At 31.3% G+C, this 23,994-nt stretch overlaps 1 protein-coding gene across 4 annotated transcripts; it reads left to right on the top strand.

The window, feature by feature from the left end:
• The first annotated feature begins 3,283 nt into the window (after window positions 1–3,283).
• Window positions 3,284–23,866, top strand: LOC124946483 (ras-related protein Rab-37-like). 4 transcript variants are annotated; one of them, XM_047487225.1, is made up of 8 exons: window positions 3,284–3,805; window positions 4,574–4,831; window positions 7,958–8,068; window positions 21,601–21,711; window positions 21,897–22,005; window positions 22,149–22,259; window positions 22,702–22,843; window positions 23,044–23,866. In XM_047487225.1, exons 2-8 carry the CDS (start codon window positions 4,577–4,579, stop codon window positions 23,159–23,161), a joined length of 957 nt encoding a protein of 318 aa, XP_047343181.1. In that variant the 5' UTR covers window positions 3,284–3,805; window positions 4,574–4,576; the 3' UTR covers window positions 23,162–23,866. The 4 variants fall into 4 exon arrangements, with proteins under 4 accessions (XP_047343181.1, XP_047343185.1, XP_047343182.1 ...); XM_047487229.1 differs by lacking the exon at window positions 21,601–21,711 and having other exon boundaries at window positions 3,287–3,805; XM_047487226.1 differs by lacking the exons at window positions 3,284–3,805; window positions 4,574–4,831; window positions 7,958–8,068 and adding exons at window positions 16,115–16,568; window positions 20,557–21,263.
• The last annotated feature ends 128 nt before the right edge of the window (window positions 23,867–23,994 follow it).

Raw genomic sequence — 23,994 nt, 5'->3', positions numbered from 1 at the left:
AAGTTTCGAAAGAAAAAAGATAGGGAATACATTTTTATGATCTTATTCGTATCATTACGACTAGAGAGATAAAAAACGTACTTTTAGTTATCACGTTTTCGATGTTCAATACTATACGCGTTTATGTTTCGTGGTTGTAAAGCATTAGAAGTTGTACGTAGGAAGTGTTATAAAGCTATGATACGTGAGAAAAAGAGAGAGAAAGATATATATGTGTGCGTATATATATATATAGAAAGAGAGAGAGAGAGAGAGAGAATGAGAGATAGAAAGAGAGAGAGAGAGAAAGAGAAAGAGACAGAGAAGGGGAGATACAATGCAAACTTCCTGCAACTTCTGAAACCTTGCTATAACTTAGTTCCTCTCCTCGTTTCTTCCATGCAGAACCGAGAGAACGTGATTCGACTTTTCTAACATGTGGCAGCACCGATTTAACCGCCCAAAGAGACTTCCTATTTTTTTTGTAGTCATTTTCTATTTTTTTCTTTCTCTCTCTATCTCTTTCTCATTTTATTATTATATATATATATTCTTATAATAATTCATATTATACATATATATATATATATATATATATATATATATATATACATTATATGTGGATATATATATATTATTAGACAAAATTTATATCTTATATATTATACTGTATACTTTCCTATAACGGTATACTATATTATAATAATATGCTATATAGCATATAAGGAAAAAAGAAAGAGATACTTTAGTATTTATGTGATATTATATAGGTACTTATACACATGCACATATATATTTATATATATATATAAAATATATGTAATATTAAATATATAAAAAGTATGTATATATATATATATCACAAATTTTATGGCTTTGGAAGAGAATCGTTAGCTAACATTTGCTTTTTCTTTTTTCACTACCCTTCTATTTATCTTTTTTTTCTCTTTTGTATTTTCTCTACGATTTAAGAAAAGCTTCATGATCTCCCGATACCATGGACAAGTGAACGCAAACGTGCAAGATGGCATGCTTAACTGCTGCCACGCAGACGCCATCGATGCTCTGTGTCGATACGGAAACAGGAACGCATGTTTTTGATGCGTTCAATATCATTCATGCTGGCTGGTTCCTCGACAAAGAGAAAGAGGTGACTGTATTCGATGCAAATTCTCTGCGTTATGTTATTGAAAAAAAGACAGAGACAGAGACAGAGAGAGAGAGAGAGAGAGAGAGAGAGAGAGAGAGAGAGAGAAAGAGAGAGATGAATCTAGCGGTACCAGTGATAGAACCTTCTCGACGTTTGCTTTGTTAATGGTGTGTCATCAATGTCGATGATGATTCTATCGAGTCTACGAATAATCTAATTTATTTGAGAGTAAGAATGGATAAAACAATAATTTTCTAATAATGATTGTTAATTAATAAAAATTAATGAAGACTCGAATATAATTCCTATGTTAAAATATTCATACTTTGAAATTAATCAACGATCCAAACATTCCAATTTCAATCTCTTTTCTTCTATTTTTCATCGAAGCTAAAAAGAGAGGTCGAACTAACTACGAAATAGCCGAAAATGGCGGCCATGTTCACCGAATTCTAGAAAGTACCGACACGACACTCTTCTGATTGGTCATTGCTCCCCTTCGGTTGAATTGTCGAAATGTTTTCTTCTTCGTTGAAGCGCCGCCATCCTGTAGCGAGCTTGCAAAGCTTTCCGTTGTTTAGCAGAACGAGTATGGCGGTGGTACTACAAACAAAATCATCAAGTTGTGTGCCACCACTTCGGTACTATGACCATAGTCATCCTTGTGTTCTCGCTCATTCACTCTCTCTTCCTCTCTCTGTTTCTTTTTCTCAACGATTTTCCTATCCTCGTCAAGAGTTGATAATCTCATTTTCGAGAATGCGATTTTATCGGCAGCGTGGAAAGTTCCCATATTTTCGGAAGATCTTGTAAACGGTGACGAGGGCACTGCTTGTTTGAGATCCTTCTTAAAAATTTGAATCTTCTTGATATTGTAAGATAAACAAAAAATCTGTAATCGATATGTCTTCAACAAAATTGCTTATAAGATTGTTTATATTTGCATGGAAAGAAAGCATAATATTTGAACCCATTCAAAGATTTTGATTTTTCGATTTTTTTGTTTTGTTTTCTAATCATTTCATCATGTTTACTATGAATTAGTTTAGAAACACGTTGAAAAAATAAGCTTGATAAATCGATAAATATGTACATATATTGTCCAACTAGCTAGCTAAGCTAGTTGTTCTTTTTTAAACTCTTTCAAAACTACGTCAAGGCAAAGACGAAATCGATAACTAGTTATTATTGATGAATTATTAAGTTAACTTATAGAGAAAATGCACTATATCTTTCTGACAAACTCGAGCGAGTACGAGTTACAACAACGAACGAGAGTAAAACGAGGAAGGAAAAGTAAAATATTCAAGCGATATGATAAAACATAATATCCTGGCTACGATAATCGGAATTACATTAGTTCGAGGTCTCATTATCAAATATAAATTAGCAATAATTTGTAAATTCATGGTATATCCTGAGTCTCACACGTTGCATTACGAACTGAAATGATATTCCATTCAAAAGATTTCCCTCTCTTTTCCTTTCATTCTTTCTCTTTTTTTTTTTATTTGAGCGAGTTCGACATCTGAAAGTTTGTCAAAATAATCTGTTGACCTCAACATTTAGGAAGAATGACGAAAACATAGAGGTTGCTTTTTAAAGGAGAAGAAGAAAAGATTCTTGACATTTACTCGAGAAAATACATGTGCTTTTCTCTCTAATCGATTTCTCCCTCTCAACTCCTCGCCTACATCCTTCCAACTTCTCCACTGACTCTCGGTTGTCTTGTTCCATGACGTAACGAGGAGCAAGCCAATCGATCGTCCGACGACATTCTATCGAGGGAACTCTAAAAGGTGCTTGCTAATTGATAAGACATACTTTAGATCGTTCGATCTTCATCTTGGTTAGATCTTCCAATGTGAAAAGTTGAATGATCGATCAATATCAAATAAAAATGTATATATCTGATCTAATTGAAATGTTGTAAAGATTGTGAAAATGTTCAAGGTTAAGTCGAAGATGTTCCTGAACCTACATCAACAAAGATGATATCGCCATAAGGCGATAAAAGTAAAGAGCGCGTGCCTCGTTCCTGGTGACATATGCGCGCACGCGTCTCTCCTCTCTCTCTCTCTCTCTCTCTCTTTCTCTCCTTCTCTCTCTTTTTCTCTCTTCGTGACGCGTTTGGCCTCGTATGACGTAATCCAGAGGTGTAAGCGCAACGAAAAGACTAGTACGCCGTCGAGGATAGCGCGAACGTGGATGATTACTACGGGATGTCCTAGTTTCAGATTTCCAAGTGATTCTCCTTCTTTGCATCTAGTTGCTTCGGATTATCTTTAGAAACTCCGTGAACGTTTATCGATCTACTTTTGTCTGTTAAAAGCTTCAAACAATCGTTAGAATCCTTCTGTTAAGTGACATCGTGATCGTCTCGTGATTGTCACGTGACGTGATAAAAGTGACGGAAAAAAAGGCGTTCAAAGTTCGCCTTTGATCCGCTTGTGATTGATGAATATATAACAGTTTTGATCTCTTCGGTAATGATCTTACAACTATGTATGGATGATTGTATGCAGTTTGCTGATGAAATTAATATTGAACAAGGATAACGACGTAGGTTCAACGCAAAAACCGATTTATTAGTAGACTTTGACCGTTTTAAAGTCTCTCTTCTCATTCTCACTCGTAAGGAGAACCGTTGCTTTCAAGTATCTACGAGAATTTGAGGTAAGAATTTTTCTTTTATTATAAAAAGAAACTGATTATTTTATTTTCATAAGCGAGAGTATATCAGGGTCGAGATTGTTGAAAGGGCGGATCTAGAGGGAGTTGAAGTAGCCTTCAATATAATTTCTTATTAAAATCTATATCAATCGATCGATAAGATCAATCGATTCGATAAGATCTAGGATCGAATACTATGTCCATTGTTTGTAAGAATGATTAAATCAACTTCTTTTATGGACATTTAAAAGGGATGTTATTCTTGAAAAATTATTAATCTTCCATAATGTAATTTTGAAGTTGCATACTCATATTTACTAAATCTTAATTTCTTTTCGTCACTAATGTATCACAGTTTGTTTATATAATGAGTTATAATGTTTACTAAGATAGGTTACATTTAGTATTATATAAGTATATTATCTATACTATAATATATATCTATAATTTCATTATACTATACTACATATATATATTAATATATAATAATTATAATATAATATATTATAAAATATGTGTAAATAGGATAATTATTTATGAGGTATATGTTATATTATAAGTTTTACAATGTATAATGTTTTTGTTAAAAAGAAAATTGCATAAATTAATGAATACAATTTATAAAAATAACTAAGTAGTACGATCTCTTATTTCATTTTTTATTCTTAAAATTTGGAATATCTAGAAGATTTGAACTTAGACTCACTCAAATTGAATATGATTTTTAATTGGATATTTTAATTACTCAACTAATTTATCATTAATGCCTAGGTTATGACCGGTGAAGGCTCAGTGGACGACAATGTCTTTGACATGGAAGTAAATGGATCTTCGAGAAGACTCACTCCTGTCGTCACAGAGCAACGTTCGGCTACAACTCCTTCCCCTACCGGTTATCGTGACTACAAACCACCAGCCGAGGTCTTGAGTAACAGCTATGGCACGACGTTTCACGCGAGTGGTGACTTCGATAGAGCGAGAGCCAACTTCAAGCGGGACCAAGAGAAGGAGGAAGATTTTGCGCACAAGGTCGGTGTTTGCATGTATGTACTTACATACTACATGAATTAATTTTTTAAATACTTGTTTTCATTATTTTATTTTTTGTTATTAATATTTCTACGATCGATCATCCATTTATTTTTCAAAGTGAATTAATCAATGACGTCGAATTGATTCGTTGATATTCGCTATATGAATTTTATTTCACAGAGGTTAAGTATACAGAAATCCTTACGTTTGAAAGATTCTAAAAATAACAATTTATTAATATATGAAAGAATCAGAAACTTAGTTTATACTTGTTAAGCATTTAGCAGGTTAATCAACAGTGGATAATTAAAAATAAGTGGATAAGTGGTTGGTAATCATTGTTCGATCGAGTAAGAAGATGAATAGCGATGTTTATTCTAGTTATGTTGACATGCTGCTAAACGTCCGACCGCTCCCGATCTATGTATTTACTTCCCACTCTCTCGACTTTATTCTTTACCTTTGCTTAAAATATCGATAGTACTAATCAAACTAAAGGAAGTTAGATAAATTATCATTTTTGTTTTTTTTTTTTTTTTTTTTTTTTTTGTTGAAAAAATAATTCGCTTTATTGAAACTTAATACTCGACCGATAAGATAGATAGCTTCGTCGATAATGCAGGAGACTTTAATTTTGAATCGGAAAATATGTAATCCATGAGGTACGACGATTATTACCATCTGCTTGTCTTAAAATGATGATCGATTATTATTTAATAATAAAATTTATTTATACATATATATGTATTAAAGCGTTTGTTATTTGACGATTAGAAAAGGTTGTTAACTCGAAATGATCGTTCGAACTAGTCAAAAGTTATCGCAATGGACGTAGATATCTTTCATACGGCAGAACGTACACATATACTCACATATAAATACTCTCGAAAGTAGTCCTCGCTTTCACCAACGATATATAAAGCTGGTACTACGAGCAAAGGCGCCGTATTCGGTTGGCTATATATAACGCGAACCAAGTAGAAAACACGTTTGCCCATTAATAGTAATTACTTAGCCTTCTTAATTGACGGGGAAAACGTTCAGCGTAATTTACGTCCATTTCCGTACGTGTACTAAGGAACGCAAACTTTTTCCCTGATGGTATAGATCTTTGGATTGAAAATTTAATAAATAAATCGAATAATCGTTAAGAAAATTATTTTTATTTCAATTTTTATTAATATTTTAATTTTATAAACATGTTAATCGCTATTATGTTTTATAAAAAAAAAATAATTTGTATAACATTGTCATATCTTTTGTAACTTTTTTGTAAAAAATAAAAAGAAAGAAAAATTCTAATGCTATAGTTTTTTTAAATACATTTTAATACACCTTCTTTACTAATCTTTTTGGTAACCCATGTTTATTATATTTTTGAATGGATTTTACATAAGTTTGAAATTTGATGATTCCTTATGGCAATTAGTGTGTTCACCATCTATAACTTTCTACAACCCTTGATTGTATATAAAAAAAATTACGTAATACAAAATTTATAACAAAATTTATATTAATATAATCATACTATAGTGAGAATATAACTTATAAATAGAAAATATTAACTTGGGATATAAGCTAATTGTGATGAAGAAACAAGATAAGATTAAAAAAATATTAGTATATATAAATATGTGATTTCAAAGTTGCATGACGTTATAAAGGGTTAAGAAAATTCGCGTTTATTACTAGAATCTCTTTCCGACACCATGACATAAGTAATGAAGTTCGAGAGTGGCGTATATCGAGAGCGAGAGTGAGAGTGAAAAGACAAAAGGAGGGCAGTGAACTATGTTTCTCCGCCTCTAAACTAACATCAACTTATTTGTATGATGTTTGGTTACAATCACCTTAGAGAATAACAAAATTTTTTTCGAAAAGATTTTTCACGAATCAATATTGATGCACATCAGGCTAATTTTTGATCAAAGATAAGTGCAATAACTGGTATCGCTTTGAAATAGATTTGGCAACATGACCGAGCTTAAAAAGAAAGAGAAAAAAAAATCTTGGTTCTATTACCGATTTTATCAATTTCGATAAGGAGCGTTCATGCGTGAAAACCAATACAGCATGAAGCCAAAAAAGAACTCGAACGAGAGCTGGTAGGTACGATCGAAATTTTCGAGCTTGCATTTTGTTGTATCTGAACAAAATTCAATTTTTATATTATCATGTTAAATAAGAACATTCAGATGTTTCCTATTAAATTGTCCAGACGCTGTAATTATTATATAATAATTAATCTCTATCAATATCTGATCATTTTCTCTTGTCTTTGTTGCTTCAAATATTTTAAAATTACATTTAAATATATATATATATATATATATATATATATTTAATATGTATATACGTATACATATTTTTTATTATATCATCGTTTCTAAAAGATTTTATTTTTATATCATATTGAATTAAATGTTCAGATATTCTTTTCAAAATCGTTGACACTCTATATGATGAAATAATTCGATTTTGTCAATGTTGCTTTATTTTCCTTTGTCTTTACAACTTCCAATATTATATAATTACGTTTGAATATATATCTATATATGTATAAAAAAATATACAGGGTATAACAGAATTGCGTGATAAGACTTCAGGAATGCATTCCTCATATGTAAACAAGAAAATGAAGGATTTCTGGTTCCATATTAATAGAACCTATTTTTCTTTCTTATATATGAAAAATTCATTTTTGAAGCTTTGTCAAAAAGTTATGTTACACTCTGTGTATGTATATGTTTATGTGTGTGTGTTATGCATACATATAGGTATATATATAGGTATATATATGTACATATAGGTATATATATATGTATCTATATGTAAATTTTTTATCATATCGACATTTTTAAAAAGGTCAAATTTTTATATTATTATAAAACGTTTAGTTGTTCCCTTCAAAATTCTTTACATTCTTTATAATATAATAAATAAATTACTTCCTATACTAATATTCCATCATTTTCTTTTATCACTTGTGTTTGAATATGTATAAAATAAAATATCTGCTTTTTGTATCAAATAATTAATTATATTAGGTATAATTATTTTTCAATTATTTGATAAATTTTAATTATTATACTGATTATTTATTGTATTTTTAATTCGTTACAGACAATTCTTCTTGGTGACAGCGGAGTAGGTAAAACATCATTACTAGTTCAGTTTGACACTGGAAATTTTCAACCAGGAAACTTCGCAGCTACCGTTGGTATTGGCTTCACGGTATGTAACGTAGAGTTTAACTGGACACACTTGAGTATCGTGTAGTTTGTTTACTGCGAGCAAAATCTTCTTAAGATCGCTTTCTCATCTAAATGCACTGTACGTACATATATTTATATAAATATGTAACAAATCTTCGATGAGGATCGTTCGATCGATGTTTAGTATTACGAGCCATACAATGAGTTGATATAATGACACCATGCATATCTCTATACAAAATATGAAGATTTAAATAAAACTTTTCTAAATTCTAGTTTGTCACATTTTTACAAGATATTTTAGAAATATCTTGTCTGTTTTGAATTCGCAAAAATTATTATTTCAACTGGAAATTATTATTGTGTGTGTGTGTGTGTGGATTGATTTATAAATAAAATATTTATTATTATAAAATTGCAATTATTTACGAATTAAGGTAATATTTCCAATTGCTTTCTACAATATTTGAAGATTTTTTTAAGAATATTAAAGAAAAAGACATATATTCATATACACACACACTATTGCTCAGATCTATGGATATACGAATTTTTAATATCCAAGTGATGTATCTAGATATTTGTTTAATTCTCGTTCAACGAATGTTGAAGCATTTTGACACGACTGCTGCATTGACCGCTTCACTATAATAGATACATATATTGCTTTAATATAAATAATGACACATTGAGTTAGTCTTAGCAAGGATTGAGCACGCTATGAAAGGTTCTCTACGACAGTATAAATCGTAATGATTAAGAAATGGATTAAAATGACCCGGCATATCCAAGTATCTGGCTACTTGATAATACCCGATGCTTGATTTAAATTCGGATATTCAAATTTTTTTATGATTTGCAAACTAGTATCTATAAGGACGGGTATTGATAAAATTGGTGTCGGTATCGATGACGAATCGATGATACTCATATTATACATACAATATTATGATCAGGATGCACACGAGATTGGCAGAAAGACATTATTAAGAGGAACATCGATATGTCGGCGTGATATTGGCGGACCCCTTGATAAATACATTGATATCGGTGCGCAGAAAAGGTGCGCACTCGTTTTCTACTTCATTTATTAAAAGAATAGGTTCTTATTCTTTCATTCTTCTGTGTAATGGATTTGATATTGGTAGTTTATTGTGTAGAATCTCAGTATAGCAATTATTGGATAAAATGTTAATCAATTTCAAGTATGTTTACGTATTGATATTATTTGTATTAGTAGAAAACAGAGTATGTTTGTGGGACAAAACAAGTGAGAAATTCAAAAAACGAAAGATGAAAAATAAACTTTGATTCGAAGTCTACTCTTTTCGGACAATTTCTCACAACTGGGCAGTAAGTCCAATTCAGACAGCGATCTTATCGGTATATATATAGTAATTCTGCTGATATTGTTACAGTATCGTCGCCGATACCGGTACGTATACGCCCACCCTAAGGGCCAAGGGTACATGTATATGGGTGATGCAAAAGACAAATGATCACTATTGAAACAGAGATCTGCATATGGTTATTTATATGTGCCTTGTATGGGAGTGATAAAAAAGACAAAATCATAATAAATATGTTTATCATTTTTTGTTTCTCACACTTTTTTATTTAGTCGATAAATAATTCCCAAATCACATAATCACATTTGCCAAAACAATTAACTATACAAAATAAAAAGTAGAGAAAATTTATAAAATTATATATATTGTACATTATTCAACGGCTATAAAAATTTTTGTCATTTAGTAATGTCAAGCTTAATTATTAAGGAAATTTATTTTAAATATAAAATATGAAGCATCAATCAAGTGCTTTGGCAATAAAATTAAAAAAAATTTCTAAAAGTGGAGTTAATCGCTTTGGCCTGTGAATGTTAGAGATTAAGCATATTTTTAATGACTCATTAATACATCTGGGAAATTAAATGATATTCCTTGACAGATCTATTAGCATCATCTTTCCGTCATCAATATTTATAAAACCTATTAAAATGAATTTATCGTAGTTCTTAACGAAATTGCTCATTTATGGCCAATAATCCTGGATTTTTTCTAATATGTTATGATATATAATACGTAATATCTAATACGTAATGATATATTGTCATTAAACATTTGGTCACCAAGAGTCTCCTAGGTTACTGTTACCAATCCGTTACAGGGACGCGTTAAATGAAGACTTACATGAGTCCATTACATGAATTTATATATGTGCTCGTTATATGAGTCCATTACATTAGCCTGTTACATGAACTCTTACATAGGTTCGTTTCAAAAATCCGTTACATTAGCCCGTTACAAAAGTTTGTTACATGAGCCCATACATGAGTCCATTATATAACCCTGTAGATGAGCTTATTACATGAGCCCGTACATGAGTTTCTACATTAGTCCGTTACACAAGTTCATATATGAGCCCATATATTAATCCATTACATAAGATCGTACATGAATCCGCTAAATGTGCACGTACATGAGCCTGTATATACTCAATACTTAAATTTAAATCCAAGTATCTGAATACTCAGATTCAGATTTCTACTCGAATTTCGAATCATTCGAATAATCTGATATTCGGACAATAAGAGGTTTAACACACATAGACATACATATATGCATATCTTTCTTTTCAATATTCTAGATACTTATATCTTCTATGTTGAGTGTGTATATTGTATATATATATATATATATATATATATATATATATATATATATATATATACTTCTATATTGGGTGTGTATATATATATACACGGGGTGAAGTAAAAATCTCCATACGAACAAAAATCCATGTTTTTTTATTGTTTGCATTCTGGAATGATGAAAATCTACATTATATGTCAAATAATAAAATGCAAGTTTTAGAGAAAATCATGTTATAATGCGGGATCTGGACTAATAGGATTTCTTCATTGATGGAAACCTGAATGTGCATATGTATTTGTTTTCAGATCTTCATATAAATCCTAAATGATTTCCTTGCATTCTAGTAGCATGACGGGACACCACCTCACTAGTATGTAAGTGCGTCAATGGCTGGACCAGGAGCTCTATTCATGAAATAGTTACGTATACGTAAATGGTAGATAGCAAATAATAGTAACGGAAAATTTCCAGAACGAATGTCTTTGTGAGTCACAAATGCGTGCATGCTATTCTGTATACAATGCAAGGAATAGTTTATATTATAAGTGATGACAGTTGAAAAAAGTAGTAAACAGCAAAAATAAACGTAGAAAAATATACAATTTTTTCAAAAATTAGAAGATTTTATAATAAACGAATCGATTATTTTTTTATTTTCAATATTTATATATTTGTATATATATTTTTCTAACAATATACATTAATTAAAAAACAAAACCTTTCCGATCTTTTTCGCGTCATTTACTGTATTTAAAATTTCAGTTATTTCATTCGACATATGGAATTTTTTAAGGTAAATAAAAATAATAACTTTGGTTTTAGTAATTTAAGATGCTTATTTATATATTCTATTAACATAAAAAATTTAATAAAAGTTAATAAAAAAGTTAAAAATTAAATTTAAGAAGTGATTAATATAAAATTGTAATTAAATATAATACAATATCTTTTCAAACAATATATGTCATATAATATTTATGTATTTATTTATTTAGCTTTCTTTTTTTAATCGATATTTTTAGAAGCTATATATATATTCCAATATATTATTTTGTCAAATGTAAATCAGTGCAACTGAAAGTGTATATGTTACCGATTACAAATATTACACATTTATGTTCAATAATACCATCTCAGAAACATATGCGCATTTTCACTATTTGAATCATATGCATACGTAACATTACGAACAAGTTATGAAATAGAGCTCCAACAAGTTTTCTGGCCATTGGATCGGTCAACATGGCTACTAGAGTGGCTATCAAGGTTATTAGATTTTATGCCTATGAATTTTTATCTGTGAAAGCAACTGAGAGCTATGGAGTATCAAAAGAATATTACTCCTAAATATCGATCACATAAAGAAAAGAATCAAAGAAGTTCACAACTAAATACTAGGACATGTACTGTCCACATGTTCTCCGTGATTGGTTGTTCCGCGTTTGCTATAACTTGCAGGAAGAATATATCGAACGTATATTGTAACGTATTTGTAACTGAAACTTGTGCTACCGTTTGTATGGAAACATTTGTCTTACCCTGCACTTGTGTAGCTATATCACTTTGCTCTTTCATTCGACCGGTAAATTATGGAATAAGAGAATAGAAAAAACAATAAATCACTCGATCCATCATTTGCAATCGAGTATGTTTGAGTATAACGAAGTGATTTCATTTCTCTTCTTCCTTTCTTTTTCTTCTCTTATCCACAAAATTCTTGATAAGATAATTGGAAGCGTCGTTAAATCGCGCGTGAAACCTTCTCTTATTTGTATTCGAGACTCATAATACATAGATATATACCAAATAAATACTTAGATACATTGTCAAAAATCAGATCATAATATTGTATATATTATATATGTATATAGTCAATTTTATCTTGAAAATGTAAGGATTTTGATGTATTGAAATGAATCTAGTATTTTCGGATGCAAGAAAGCGATTTAGATAGATCTCGAATTCGGGAAAGTTCATATAGGGGGTTAAATAATCAAATAAAATATAAATGATTTTGTCATTATACAGTGTAATTATCATGGGCAACAATAGTGTACGCGTAAATAGCAATGGCGTTACGATATTCGCTGAATTTCATTGTCTCAGCGATAGACAACCAAATTCACTGAACTTCCTATGGCTGTATCAGCGATAGACATTATTTTTATTAAAATTTATTTAACTTTAAAAGACGTCTGTTGGATGCTCTACAAAACATTGAAATTTCAACTTTAATAAAAAGAACACAATACAAAGAAGAGCAAACATGGAATGCTGTACGTTGCCTTTTCTCTAAGTCGAAAGATTAATCAATTTGAAAATTTTGTTATCATCAAAGAATCCACGTCACTCTCATAATGTTGTATGAAAAGAAATGTTGAACACTATAAAAGTTAATCGGAATATAATATTCATAGAACTCGATTATGAAGAAAGCTGTGGCAGTTATTCTGACAATATAGAGAACTTCAACACCACAGCCGAAAAGATACAGATAAAATTTGTTATGTCATCAGAATTTCCGATGACGGAATTTTTAAGAATTCAGGTTTCAAAAACAAATTAAACGAACATTATCATTAATGGCATTGCCACATCGATAGAAAAAGTGCCATATATTTTTATTGCCGATGATTTCTTCCCTTTAAAATCTTGTTTAATGAAACCATATAGCGACAATCAAATGAAGGGCTAGAACAAGCATTTAACTATCGATTTTCTAGAGTATGTTGGGTCGTAGAAAATGCATGTGGTATAATGTCTTGATATACTGTCTTCAACAGTTAGAGTCTTAAGAAAGTTTATTTTGAAGTATCAATATGGCATCCTATATATAGATAGTATATGCATATTATATAATATATATAATATACATATAATAATATAATATGTAATATATAATAATTGGAGTATATTATATATTAATATATAATAATATATAATATATAATATATAATAGAAAGATAGAAAGAGAGAGAGAGAGAGAGAGAGAGAGAGAGAGAAAGAAAGAGCGTATTATAATAATAATACTATATATAGATAAATGTATAATCTTAGAGTTAGCCATATGTAATAGAATTGGTGTTTAGAAGAAGAGCATATATTACGTTTTATAAAATTTACTGAAAAATGTAAGAATAATTCATTGCTTACTGTAACAATTAAAAAAACAGCTAATGTAACATAACCCATTATTCCACTTTGAAAAATATATAATAATCCAATAATGAGAAAGTAGTTTGATAATCGCAAATACAAAATTGTGTATAAAAATCGTTATTTTCGATACTGGTATGTATCAATTTTTCAGAAAGAATACAAATAATTTTTTTTAAAATGAATGCATTAAGAATATGAACCATATTATCTTAATAATATTAATAATATTAATAATATTAAGATAACATGGTATAAAATTTTATAACGTATAAATATAAAATATAAAGTATAAACCTATAAAAATAAATATAAAATATAAACCTATAAATATAAAGTATAATGTACAAAATCTTCTTTCAAAAAATTTGTGAGAAATGCTCTTTTTCTAAACACTTATTCAATTATCGTTTAATTAATTAGAAGAACATTTCGAATGAACAATTCTTCACAGAAAAGGAATACTAAATGTCGATGGAAAAAGTCATTAAAAAAAAATAAACGTTGCAAACGTATATAAAATTTTAATGATGAAAACAAACGGGATGATCGGTAGGAAATCTATTCGAAAAAGAAGATCGAGTCTCAATGAGAAGATCTTTAAAAGCAGGAGGTATCGCGTTTTGAACTTTTTGCTCGTACCTACGTGTGCCAGCGGATTCACGAACTCGTATTTCTCTCTCTCTCTCTCTCTCTCTCTCTCTCTCTTCTTTCCTCTGACTCATTTCTTTTTACATTCTCCTCTCCGTTCTGCTTATTCGATCTTCGACGTTCCTTATACACAACTAATATTTATACTCACGTGTATCATCCAATAAGCATAATGCATTGCACATAAGTTCTTCTTTATTCATATATGTATGTATTCTCAATGAGCGGATCTTTTCTTTTCGAATTCGTCAGTTTTCCACGGAATTCCTATGGGACAGAGGTATCTTCTCCTGTTTTTAGTTTTCATAAATACAAAATCTTTTACGTATCTGTATGCAACTGAAGTATTCGGCTACTTTTATACAAATCGCGTATAAGATCTACAAGGTCCGATGACAAGTGTTCTTTCCTCTTTTTTCTTGAAAAAGAAGATCGATCGACGCATGATTGTAACGAGAGGACAACGAGATTAAACCGATACTCCTTGAGAAACAAACTCCTCTTGATAATTCCTCTCGATAACTTATATAAGTACGTACATACGTATATACATTATAGGAGGAGAAAACTGATAGAATGGATTTTTAGAATGATATATGTCTTTGAAATTGATCATAGATATAATATACACGTACTAAGATGTTTACATCACAGAAATTTTATTTATGTATATGCTTTAGTAGAAATAACTTTACTAACAATTATTTATATATTATAGGCATGTATATACTGAGAGAACTATGCCCTTGAATGAATTTTTTAGATGGTATATGTCTCTGAAACGAATCAAAGATACAATATATGCTTATATTGGAATATTTAGATAGTAGTTCTATTTCAACAAAAAAGTATATTATATATAACGATTTTTATTAAAAGTTATTTAAATATTCTGTAAAAGCTGATCCAATAAACTTTTCTTATAGCTTCTATCCTTGAAATGAATCGAATATACAATATATATCCATTAAGATATTTAGAAAGTTTTATCTAAACATATCTATGTTTTAATATAAATTTTCTATCTATTATGATTTTTTCTTTAAAAATTGAGCGGATTTTTCGAATGTCTATTTTTAAAACATATCAGAGATATAATACAGATTATACAATTTCTATCTAAATGTATACCTTATTAAACTTATCTTATCAACAATAATTTGTCCTAGAAACGATCGTTTCCCGGGCAGTTTTTTTAAGGTTCCTTTTAAGAACTGGCGGGAGTTTCGAACGAGATCGATATCGATTCGCACGTATGGTTTCTCTTTTGTTCTAGGCTGCTTTTTAGTGCTTTTCCTACGGGTGATTTTACTCTTCCGGGCCAGTCCAAAACCTGTTGCCATGAGAAGATGAAAGCACGTCAAATGTATATATTTATGTAAGAGAGAGAGAGAAAGAGAGAAAGAGAGAAAGAGAGAGAGAGAGAGAGAAAGGGATAGAGAGAGAGAGAGAGAGAGAGAGAGAGAGAGAATAACGCGCCGGCGCAAACGAGGAACAGGCGCACACTCAGCATGTCACCATAGAAACGCTGAAGGCTCCTGGTAGCCACGAATACAACGTTGGTGCGAGCACAGACTCTTTCTCTCTTCCTCTTTTTTTCTCTCTCTCTCTCTCTCTCTCTCTCTCTCTCTCTCTCTCTATAGCTCTCTCTCAATATTCCTCTACAATTTCTACAAGTGTGGTCGTGAATGTTGGCGATGTGCTTGTGTGCAACAGCTTCCCTCCTCTTCATTCGCCTCTTCACGGCCTTCAGGTGGTACTCCACTAGGGGGTAGAAAATCCCTCGAATCGCTTGACAGTGCCAAAGCTTTCATCGTAGTTACTAGAAGAGACATCGCGAGAGTAAGATAGTGTGAACATTGTATGTTGAAGAGATCAAAGAACTGTTTTTTCTTTTTCTTCTTCTTATTTAAATTAACTTTTATTAAGATTTTCAAAACATACGAAGATCACGCTGGAAAAACTAGGCAAGATTTTATCGACTTTATTGAAAATCGAGTTCTCTTAATCAGTCGATGTAATATTAATCTTTGTCGTTTTTTGTCTTTGGAGTAGGTGAGTTTCTTCAAAGTTTTTATGATATTTTAAGAATTTCTAATTAATTTTCATTTGCTTCTCTTTTTTCCTTTTCTTCCGTTCGTTTATATTTCAAATCCTATACGTTCGAGGAATGATAATTTTTTTTGTAATGAATTGAATGATAATTAATTTGTAAGTATATCAAATATCAAGGACAAAAACGTAAGGAATTAAAATGAAATTGTTTTAAAAGAAAAATGAAAGACTTTGACAATAATAGAATTCGCAAAACTTTTCAAACAAATTTATGATGGAAATTATAATAGAATTTATCCAGCATATAATAAAGAAATATCATTTCGTTTCGCTCTTTGATAAACTGTGAAGATAATACATGCGCGTTAAAGTGTCATCGTGAGAAACGCGACAGAAACGAACGAAAGAGAAAGAACATACGTATCAAAGCTAGAGTAATGATACTCCAACTGTAGATGTTATTAATCTTGTGAAATATGTATCTACTACTAGACACGTTTATAAATGTGTACATGCATATATATATGTATCATTTGTATATGTGTATATGCATATATGTATATATATGTATCGTGTGATCATTTTTGCCATTGTGAGATGATGTTATTTTTATCGAGTTCATTTGTCATGCAATTACATCCGTATATATACACATCCACACACATATAGATATATATAGATATATATACTGCAAACGTCATATCCAACACACTTCATAATTTATGTCGATTTTATCTTTCGATACATAGCGTCTGTATCCGTAATAACCTATTAAGAGTGGATATATTACCTCATTAAACATTCAATATGGCTCTTGTAAAAAGTCTAAAAGAAAAAAAATGCATTACTTTCCCATTCGTTGAAGTAAAGAACGATGTTTCGTTAAAATTGTTGGGCCGAAAAGATGGCGTCTTGTCTGCGTATATCGGGTATTTCAGTTTTCTTTGATCTTCGCGCATCTTACCGAAGAAGAAACAAGCAACGAATATTTATTGAATATACAATTTCATCGGTCTTTTGCTAATTTTTCTTTGCAAATCTCCCGCTGTGAAGATGGACGCTGAGGGCAAACGATCGACGTAAAGGCGACGTTCAAAAAAGACGATATAGATGCGCGCGCATCGTCAATTCGATTGGTTCTTTTTCTTGCTCTGTGTTGATCACGTGATCTCTCTTCTTTCTCCCTTTTTCTTTCTTTTTCTCTCTTGTATTTATTAAAAGAAAAAAAGGTTTTTTCTTAAAATGAACAAATAATATAGGTGAAACTAATTAATAAAAATGTTATTCAAATAGCGTATCACCTATATAATGAAGTGATATCGAACTTGGCAATTACAACGTAATGATATCGAAAAAGAAGGGAATTTTTTTGCGATGTCCATGGTAAAGAGAATTGATCTTTGAAGGAACTATAATAGCGATAAGAGTTAATTTCATTGGTGAAGAAGTTCGATATAAGCTTCGTAAAAATCTAAGAAATAAGAAGAGGAGCATCTAAAAAAGACGAGAGAAAAGAGAAAAGCCAGAAAGATATGATAGTGGAAAGAGAGAAAGAGAGAGAGAGAGAGAGAGAAAGAGAGAGAAAGAGAGAGAGGAATTCCTGCTTTTTCGATAAGTTTTTTCACTCTAGATATCATTTCTCTGCGTCGTTGTAAAGAAAATCCTTCAATTTCATTTATGCTTCGTGATTTTCTTTCGATTTATAATTCTGTTTCTCGTTTGTTTTGATTCAAAAAAAAAATAGAGAGTATCTTCTTTTACCATTCTTTCTTGTATTTTTAATTCCGCAAAAAACCGATAAAAAGACTATTAACTTATTAATTGTATCAAGTTAAAAATTGCAGAAAAATTTTAGTTATAAGTAATTGAGATGGATTACAAAGCAATCTACGAGAAAGAAGAGATTCGAGGGACAAGTTATGGAAAGTAGTCTGAACGGAGTCGATCTATTTAAAGTAACTCGCGCGAGCACACCGAAGATACGTAACACTTGTTCAAACGCATCTCGAAATTCTCAGCGCGATAAATAAACGCGATAGTTGTTCTATTTGATAAAATTGTTCTATGAAAAGACCAGTTACGTACGATATCGTATAAATATATGTTTTCGTGTCCATGAACATACATATATATTTTTAACAAATATTAAATATCTTCATAAATGGTATAAATTTACTGTTTTAAATATGTTCTGTGAAAATGCGTTTAGTGAAGTGTCTAGCGTGCCAGTCTACGGATCCTTCGCTCTACGTCGCGTCACCGCTCCGGCGCAGGTTCGAATCCCGTTCGCGCGTGTGTTTATATATGTCTCTCCTCTCTCTCCCCCCTTCTTCTCACAAGGCACGGTTTTTTCTTTCTTTCTTCTTCTGCTTGTATACGGATAACTCTATGTTTATTATTTGTAAACAGAACGGAAATTTGTATATATCCATTTGTGTAGAGTTTTTAGGGGGAGGTGTGTTGTGTTGTGTTATACTATATATAATTATATTATATTTATTTATTAGTAGCAGAGGTAATAAAACTTCATTCTTAGGTAAGTTTTATAATTCCTTCCCCTCTCTTTATTTCGGAACTCCCCCTATTCCCTCCTTCCTCCCTCCTGTGTTTGGTGGGTCCCCTTTCTCTACATCTCTAAAAAGAGGTTTTCTCCCCTCCTTATTAAATATGATATAACATTTAGTAGTTAGCTTTAGCAGCCGTGTGTCTGTATCTGACGTTATTTAAGCAATAACCCCGTGCGCGCGCGCGTTCTTCTTCCCCGTTCATAGTTTCACACAATGATGATACTCTACAAGTTTGCCGAGATTCTGACGATCGAACTTCCTTCAATGGGAGATCTCGTTGAATCGATGAAACCTTCGCAACTGCAGTCATAGTTACTCTGAGTGTGAAAAATGTTGAAACCTTACAAGAGAGGAGAGAGAGAGAGAGAGGGAGAGAGCGGGATGAGAATATTTTATATTTTTCTATTTTTTATAAAAGCATACAACTTGGTAAACTAATAACGAATAGAGAATTTTATTACAATTTGTGTATTTATGTGTGTGATGCCTTTAAAGAAACCGAGAATAAAAGAATATTAATGTATTATTTGTATCATGTTCATATAATTAAATGTGGTAAACTTCGTTGATGGATACAAAATTAGTACGATAGAAAAATAATGCTATCACTTTGTTATACACTTTTTATTATGAAATTAAAGTGCTCTAATAATTTTTCTTTTTTATATCGTATTTAATAGAAATATTTTTTCTTATTTTAACGCGTGAGAAAAGTTTAATTATTATAAATCTTTTTTGTTATTAAATTATAATGAAAGATTTCATCTCATAATAACTTTTTTCGATGAAAATATAAGTTCGTAATTCATGCTTAAAAATCACTTAGTCTATTTTATTTCATTTCATTTAATTTTATTCATACGTCATACAGATATATTCTGTTTGAGGTAATATTATGAATGGCGCCACCAATCGGATCATACCCGTTTACCATCCCTTAAGAAGCTTAATTTACGCTAAGCACTAAAGGGTCTCTTACAAACGACAGGTGTAATATAAGTCGATTCAAAGTAGTAGGTTGAATTGATTCAGCTTTATATCAATGCTGTTTCGAGTCGATCCAACTTTGTGATGGAAATTTGAAATATTTTTCGCACAAGCCTCTCATTATTCATCTCATTATCAAGAAAGAGACATAACAAAAAAATATTCAATATTTATCACAACACTTTACCAAGGTTTTATATTATATGATTGAAAAAGTTACACAACAGTTTGGGAAAGGTATTTGATATTAAAATGAAAAACTATTAACACGTGATCTTAGATGGAAAGAAACAGAAAAAAGAAAAGAAAAGAAAAAATAGATATTCAACAATAGTAAACCGAAAGATCGTTATCTTACTATAAGCACCCAAAAATCTCATGATTTCGGTAATATCTTTGAAGGAACTTTCACTCGGTCGGCCTTTGTCTGTTAGGGAGTCGCAGTTTGTAGCAAGAGAAAGAAGAAAAGGAGAAAAAGGAAAAGGAGAAGAAGTACGAGGAGAGAAATACGAAGAAGCTCGTTCTCGGTAGAACGGGTCCCGATTACGTCTGGAGTTGAATGACCCTTAGGTTGTGTGGCAGGAGGTATAAAGAGAGTGAACGAGAGAGAGAGAGAGAGAGAGAGAGAGAGAGAGAGAGAGAGAGAGAGAGAAAGAGAGAGAGAGAGAGAGAGAGAGAGAGAGAGCAAGAGAAGGAGAGAAGAAAGTCGAAGAAAAGCAAGAGTAAAGCAAGGGCACGAGACAACGACGAAGATCAAGACGATCAAGAGGAGTAAGAGGAGAACAAGGAAGACGACGAGGACGACGACGGTAAGGAGTGGCTGAGAAGAAGAAGAGCAAATTGGTGCTTCCGGTAACAGGGGTCCATGAGTACCGTGGAGGAAAGCGTGCGTAACGTGACAAAACGTAACAAGCTTAGTTCACGTTGTGGCACGAGCGAGCCGACCGATTGGAGCAGCTCGACTACTCCCACCAGTGATACATGGGACCCAGTCCAGGTGGTCCCCACCGCCGACACATCGAGATTCTCGTCCGCCTCTCTCAGGACCCAGGATCCGTTGGGCCCTCCGAGCCGTCGCTTCGACAACCTCGACTCGACCGCTCAGCAAGCCACACCCGATCAAGTTGACTTCTTCTTCAAGGTCCTCCTTTCTTATTCTTTCTTTCTATTTTTTCATGTTATACTTAAATATCTATATGCCATTGAGAAACCGGCAATTACCGTAAAATGAAAAAATACTGCAGAAGGATATCATTTGGTAACGATAATGATTCTGGAAATAAAATTTGGAAAAGAAACTTTCTTTTTATACTGATTCAACTGTAACGATATGTTATAGGGATGATTATATATATGTACAATATATATTTTTTTTTCTTTACCAATCCTAAAATCGACTCTTTCCCTTTTCGTTATCTTTTCATCGAGATAATTCTTCCTTATTTCTTATTTTATCCTATCACTTTCATATACTTCAGGTTATGCTATTGGGCGACAGTGGAGTCGGAAAGACCTGCCTACTTACTCGTTTTCGCGATGGTCGTTTCTTATCTGGAAACTACATAACTACCGTCGGCATTGATTTCAGGGTGAGAAGTAGATTCCATCCTGTGTATCCTATGACGATCTTCAATATTTTCCATTTTTAAACAAAATTCAAATCGATGGGAAAGCGATCCTCATCGCGTTGCTCGTACATTAGACAAATTTAATGAAAAAACAATTAGATAAAACAATGAATTTTAATAATCAACGATTTCATTTTCTATTTTAGAACAAGATCGTTACTGTCGATGAAACAAGAGTGAAATTGCAGATTTGGGATACCGCCGGACAGGAAAGATTTCGTAGCGTGACTCACGCGTACTACAGAGACGCTCATGGTACTATTGCAATTATTATTATTGTCCTTGTTATTTCGTAGAAAAATCGTCCTTTTACGGTGAGGTTAAAGCACAAAAAAAGATCTCTCCTAGCTGTTTATCGCCTTTGTTGATAAACGTAGCACGTTTGTGACTGCTTTCAGCTCTTCTATTGCTGTACGACGTAACGAACAAGACGAGCTTTGATAATATCAGGGCCTGGCTCAGCGAGATCCGGGAACATGCCAATGAGGACGTTGTTATCATGTTGCTCGGTAATTCTTTATGATTATTATTTTTATTATTATCATCATCACAATCATTATTATTATTATAGATGGAGTAGAGAATTATTATTCGTTAACTCTCTGTAATATAATTTTTTTTCTATCTACAAGAAAATTATGTAATATGAAATAATGTAAATTATAGTTTTATTTGTTATTAATATAATTATACTATACTAATTACAACTTATATTTTAAAAGCATTTTAAAATATATTTGGATATGAAGTAGCAACTAATTTGTGACGATAAAATAAAATAAAATAAAAAAATAGATACGTAAGTGTTTAGCTTCAAAGTTATATGACGTTATAGAGGGTTAAGATCGTAAGCTAACAAATGTATTTCAGTTATAATGATTAATCAGAGTTTACCATCATTCCACCGATCTAAATATTCTGCTCCGCACTGTTGACTGGATCGAATTACAGGCAACAAATCGGATTGTGGACAGGAACGAATGGTCAAGACAGAAGACGGCGAACGATTGGCGCAAGAGTACAAAGTTCCTTTCATGGAAACCTCCGCCAAGACCGGACTCAACGTCGAATTGGCATTTCTCGCGGTAGCTAGGTATGTACCTACTCTGTTTTTATATAAGGAAGAGATAAATAATTAGATAAAAATAGATAAATTTTTTTTTTCTTTTTTTTTAATTCTTCAATTAACGACTCTTTTTAATTTTTAAATTCATCGATTAGAATCTGTTAATCCAAATAAAAATGTAAAAATGTATTGGTCTAGATAAAAATGTGTTTCTATCGATTTTGTAGAGAATTGAAAGCTAGAAAGAGCAGTGACCCAGACGATACGAAATTCAATGTACAGGATTATGTGCGTCAACAATCAAAACGAAGTTCTTGCTTCAACTCTAATTGTTTGACAACCTAAACTTGATCGCGGCATAATTATAGACCCTCGCTCGTAAATCTTTTTAATCGTTTGGATTGGCGGAACGATGGAATGGAAACCGGAACTGGTTGGCTGTTGAATTGTGATATGGTATTTTCATTAATTCGAACACAACGGACTATGAGCACATAAAAAAATAATGAAATTTATTTTGATTTCCATTTCGTTTATAAATTAAAAAAAGCAACAACAACAAAAAATAGAAATCAAAAAGAAAGAAAAAAAAATAGAAATGATGATAGATCTCGTCAAGATGCGTAATTTGGAATTTATATATAGATTAAAGATAAGATAATCAAGCAAAATCACTACAAGCTAAAATCTAGTTTCTTCAAAAAAAAAAAAAAAAAAAAAAAAAAAGAAAAAAAAATTACGAGGGATGACCCGACTTGACACATTTCGTTGCAAAATTTTGATATAATAGAAAATTTTGTCGTTAATCGCACAAAATGATTAGAAACAAAAAAAGAAGTGAATCAGTTGTATTCGCTGTATTAGTTATTGTTTTTTCGATCGACGATCGTTGATTTGAACATAATTTATTATTTATAAAGAAGTTATGCTGAGATGAAAATTTGTAAAAATTATCTACAATTTTGAGACATCGTACGTTGACCATACGAATTACTAGAAACACATAGAATGTAGTATACTTTTCGAAAAATTTCGATGCATTTATGGTCCAAATAGTTAACAGAACGATTAACGAGCTTATAATATCATTTTTCAATAAGAAATTTTTGATACCACCTTGAATACTATTTTTTCAAATCTTTGTGATTTTTAAACACGGACATTTGCTCAAATGAATA

Source organism: Vespa velutina, chromosome 2 (genome assembly GCF_912470025.1).
Source record: "Vespa velutina chromosome 2, iVesVel2.1, whole genome shotgun sequence".
NCBI classification, from domain to species: Eukaryota; Metazoa; Arthropoda; class Insecta; order Hymenoptera; family Vespidae; genus Vespa; species Vespa velutina.
Note: the sequence above shows the minus strand (reverse complement) of the source record. Positions and strands in the feature narration are given on the sequence as shown.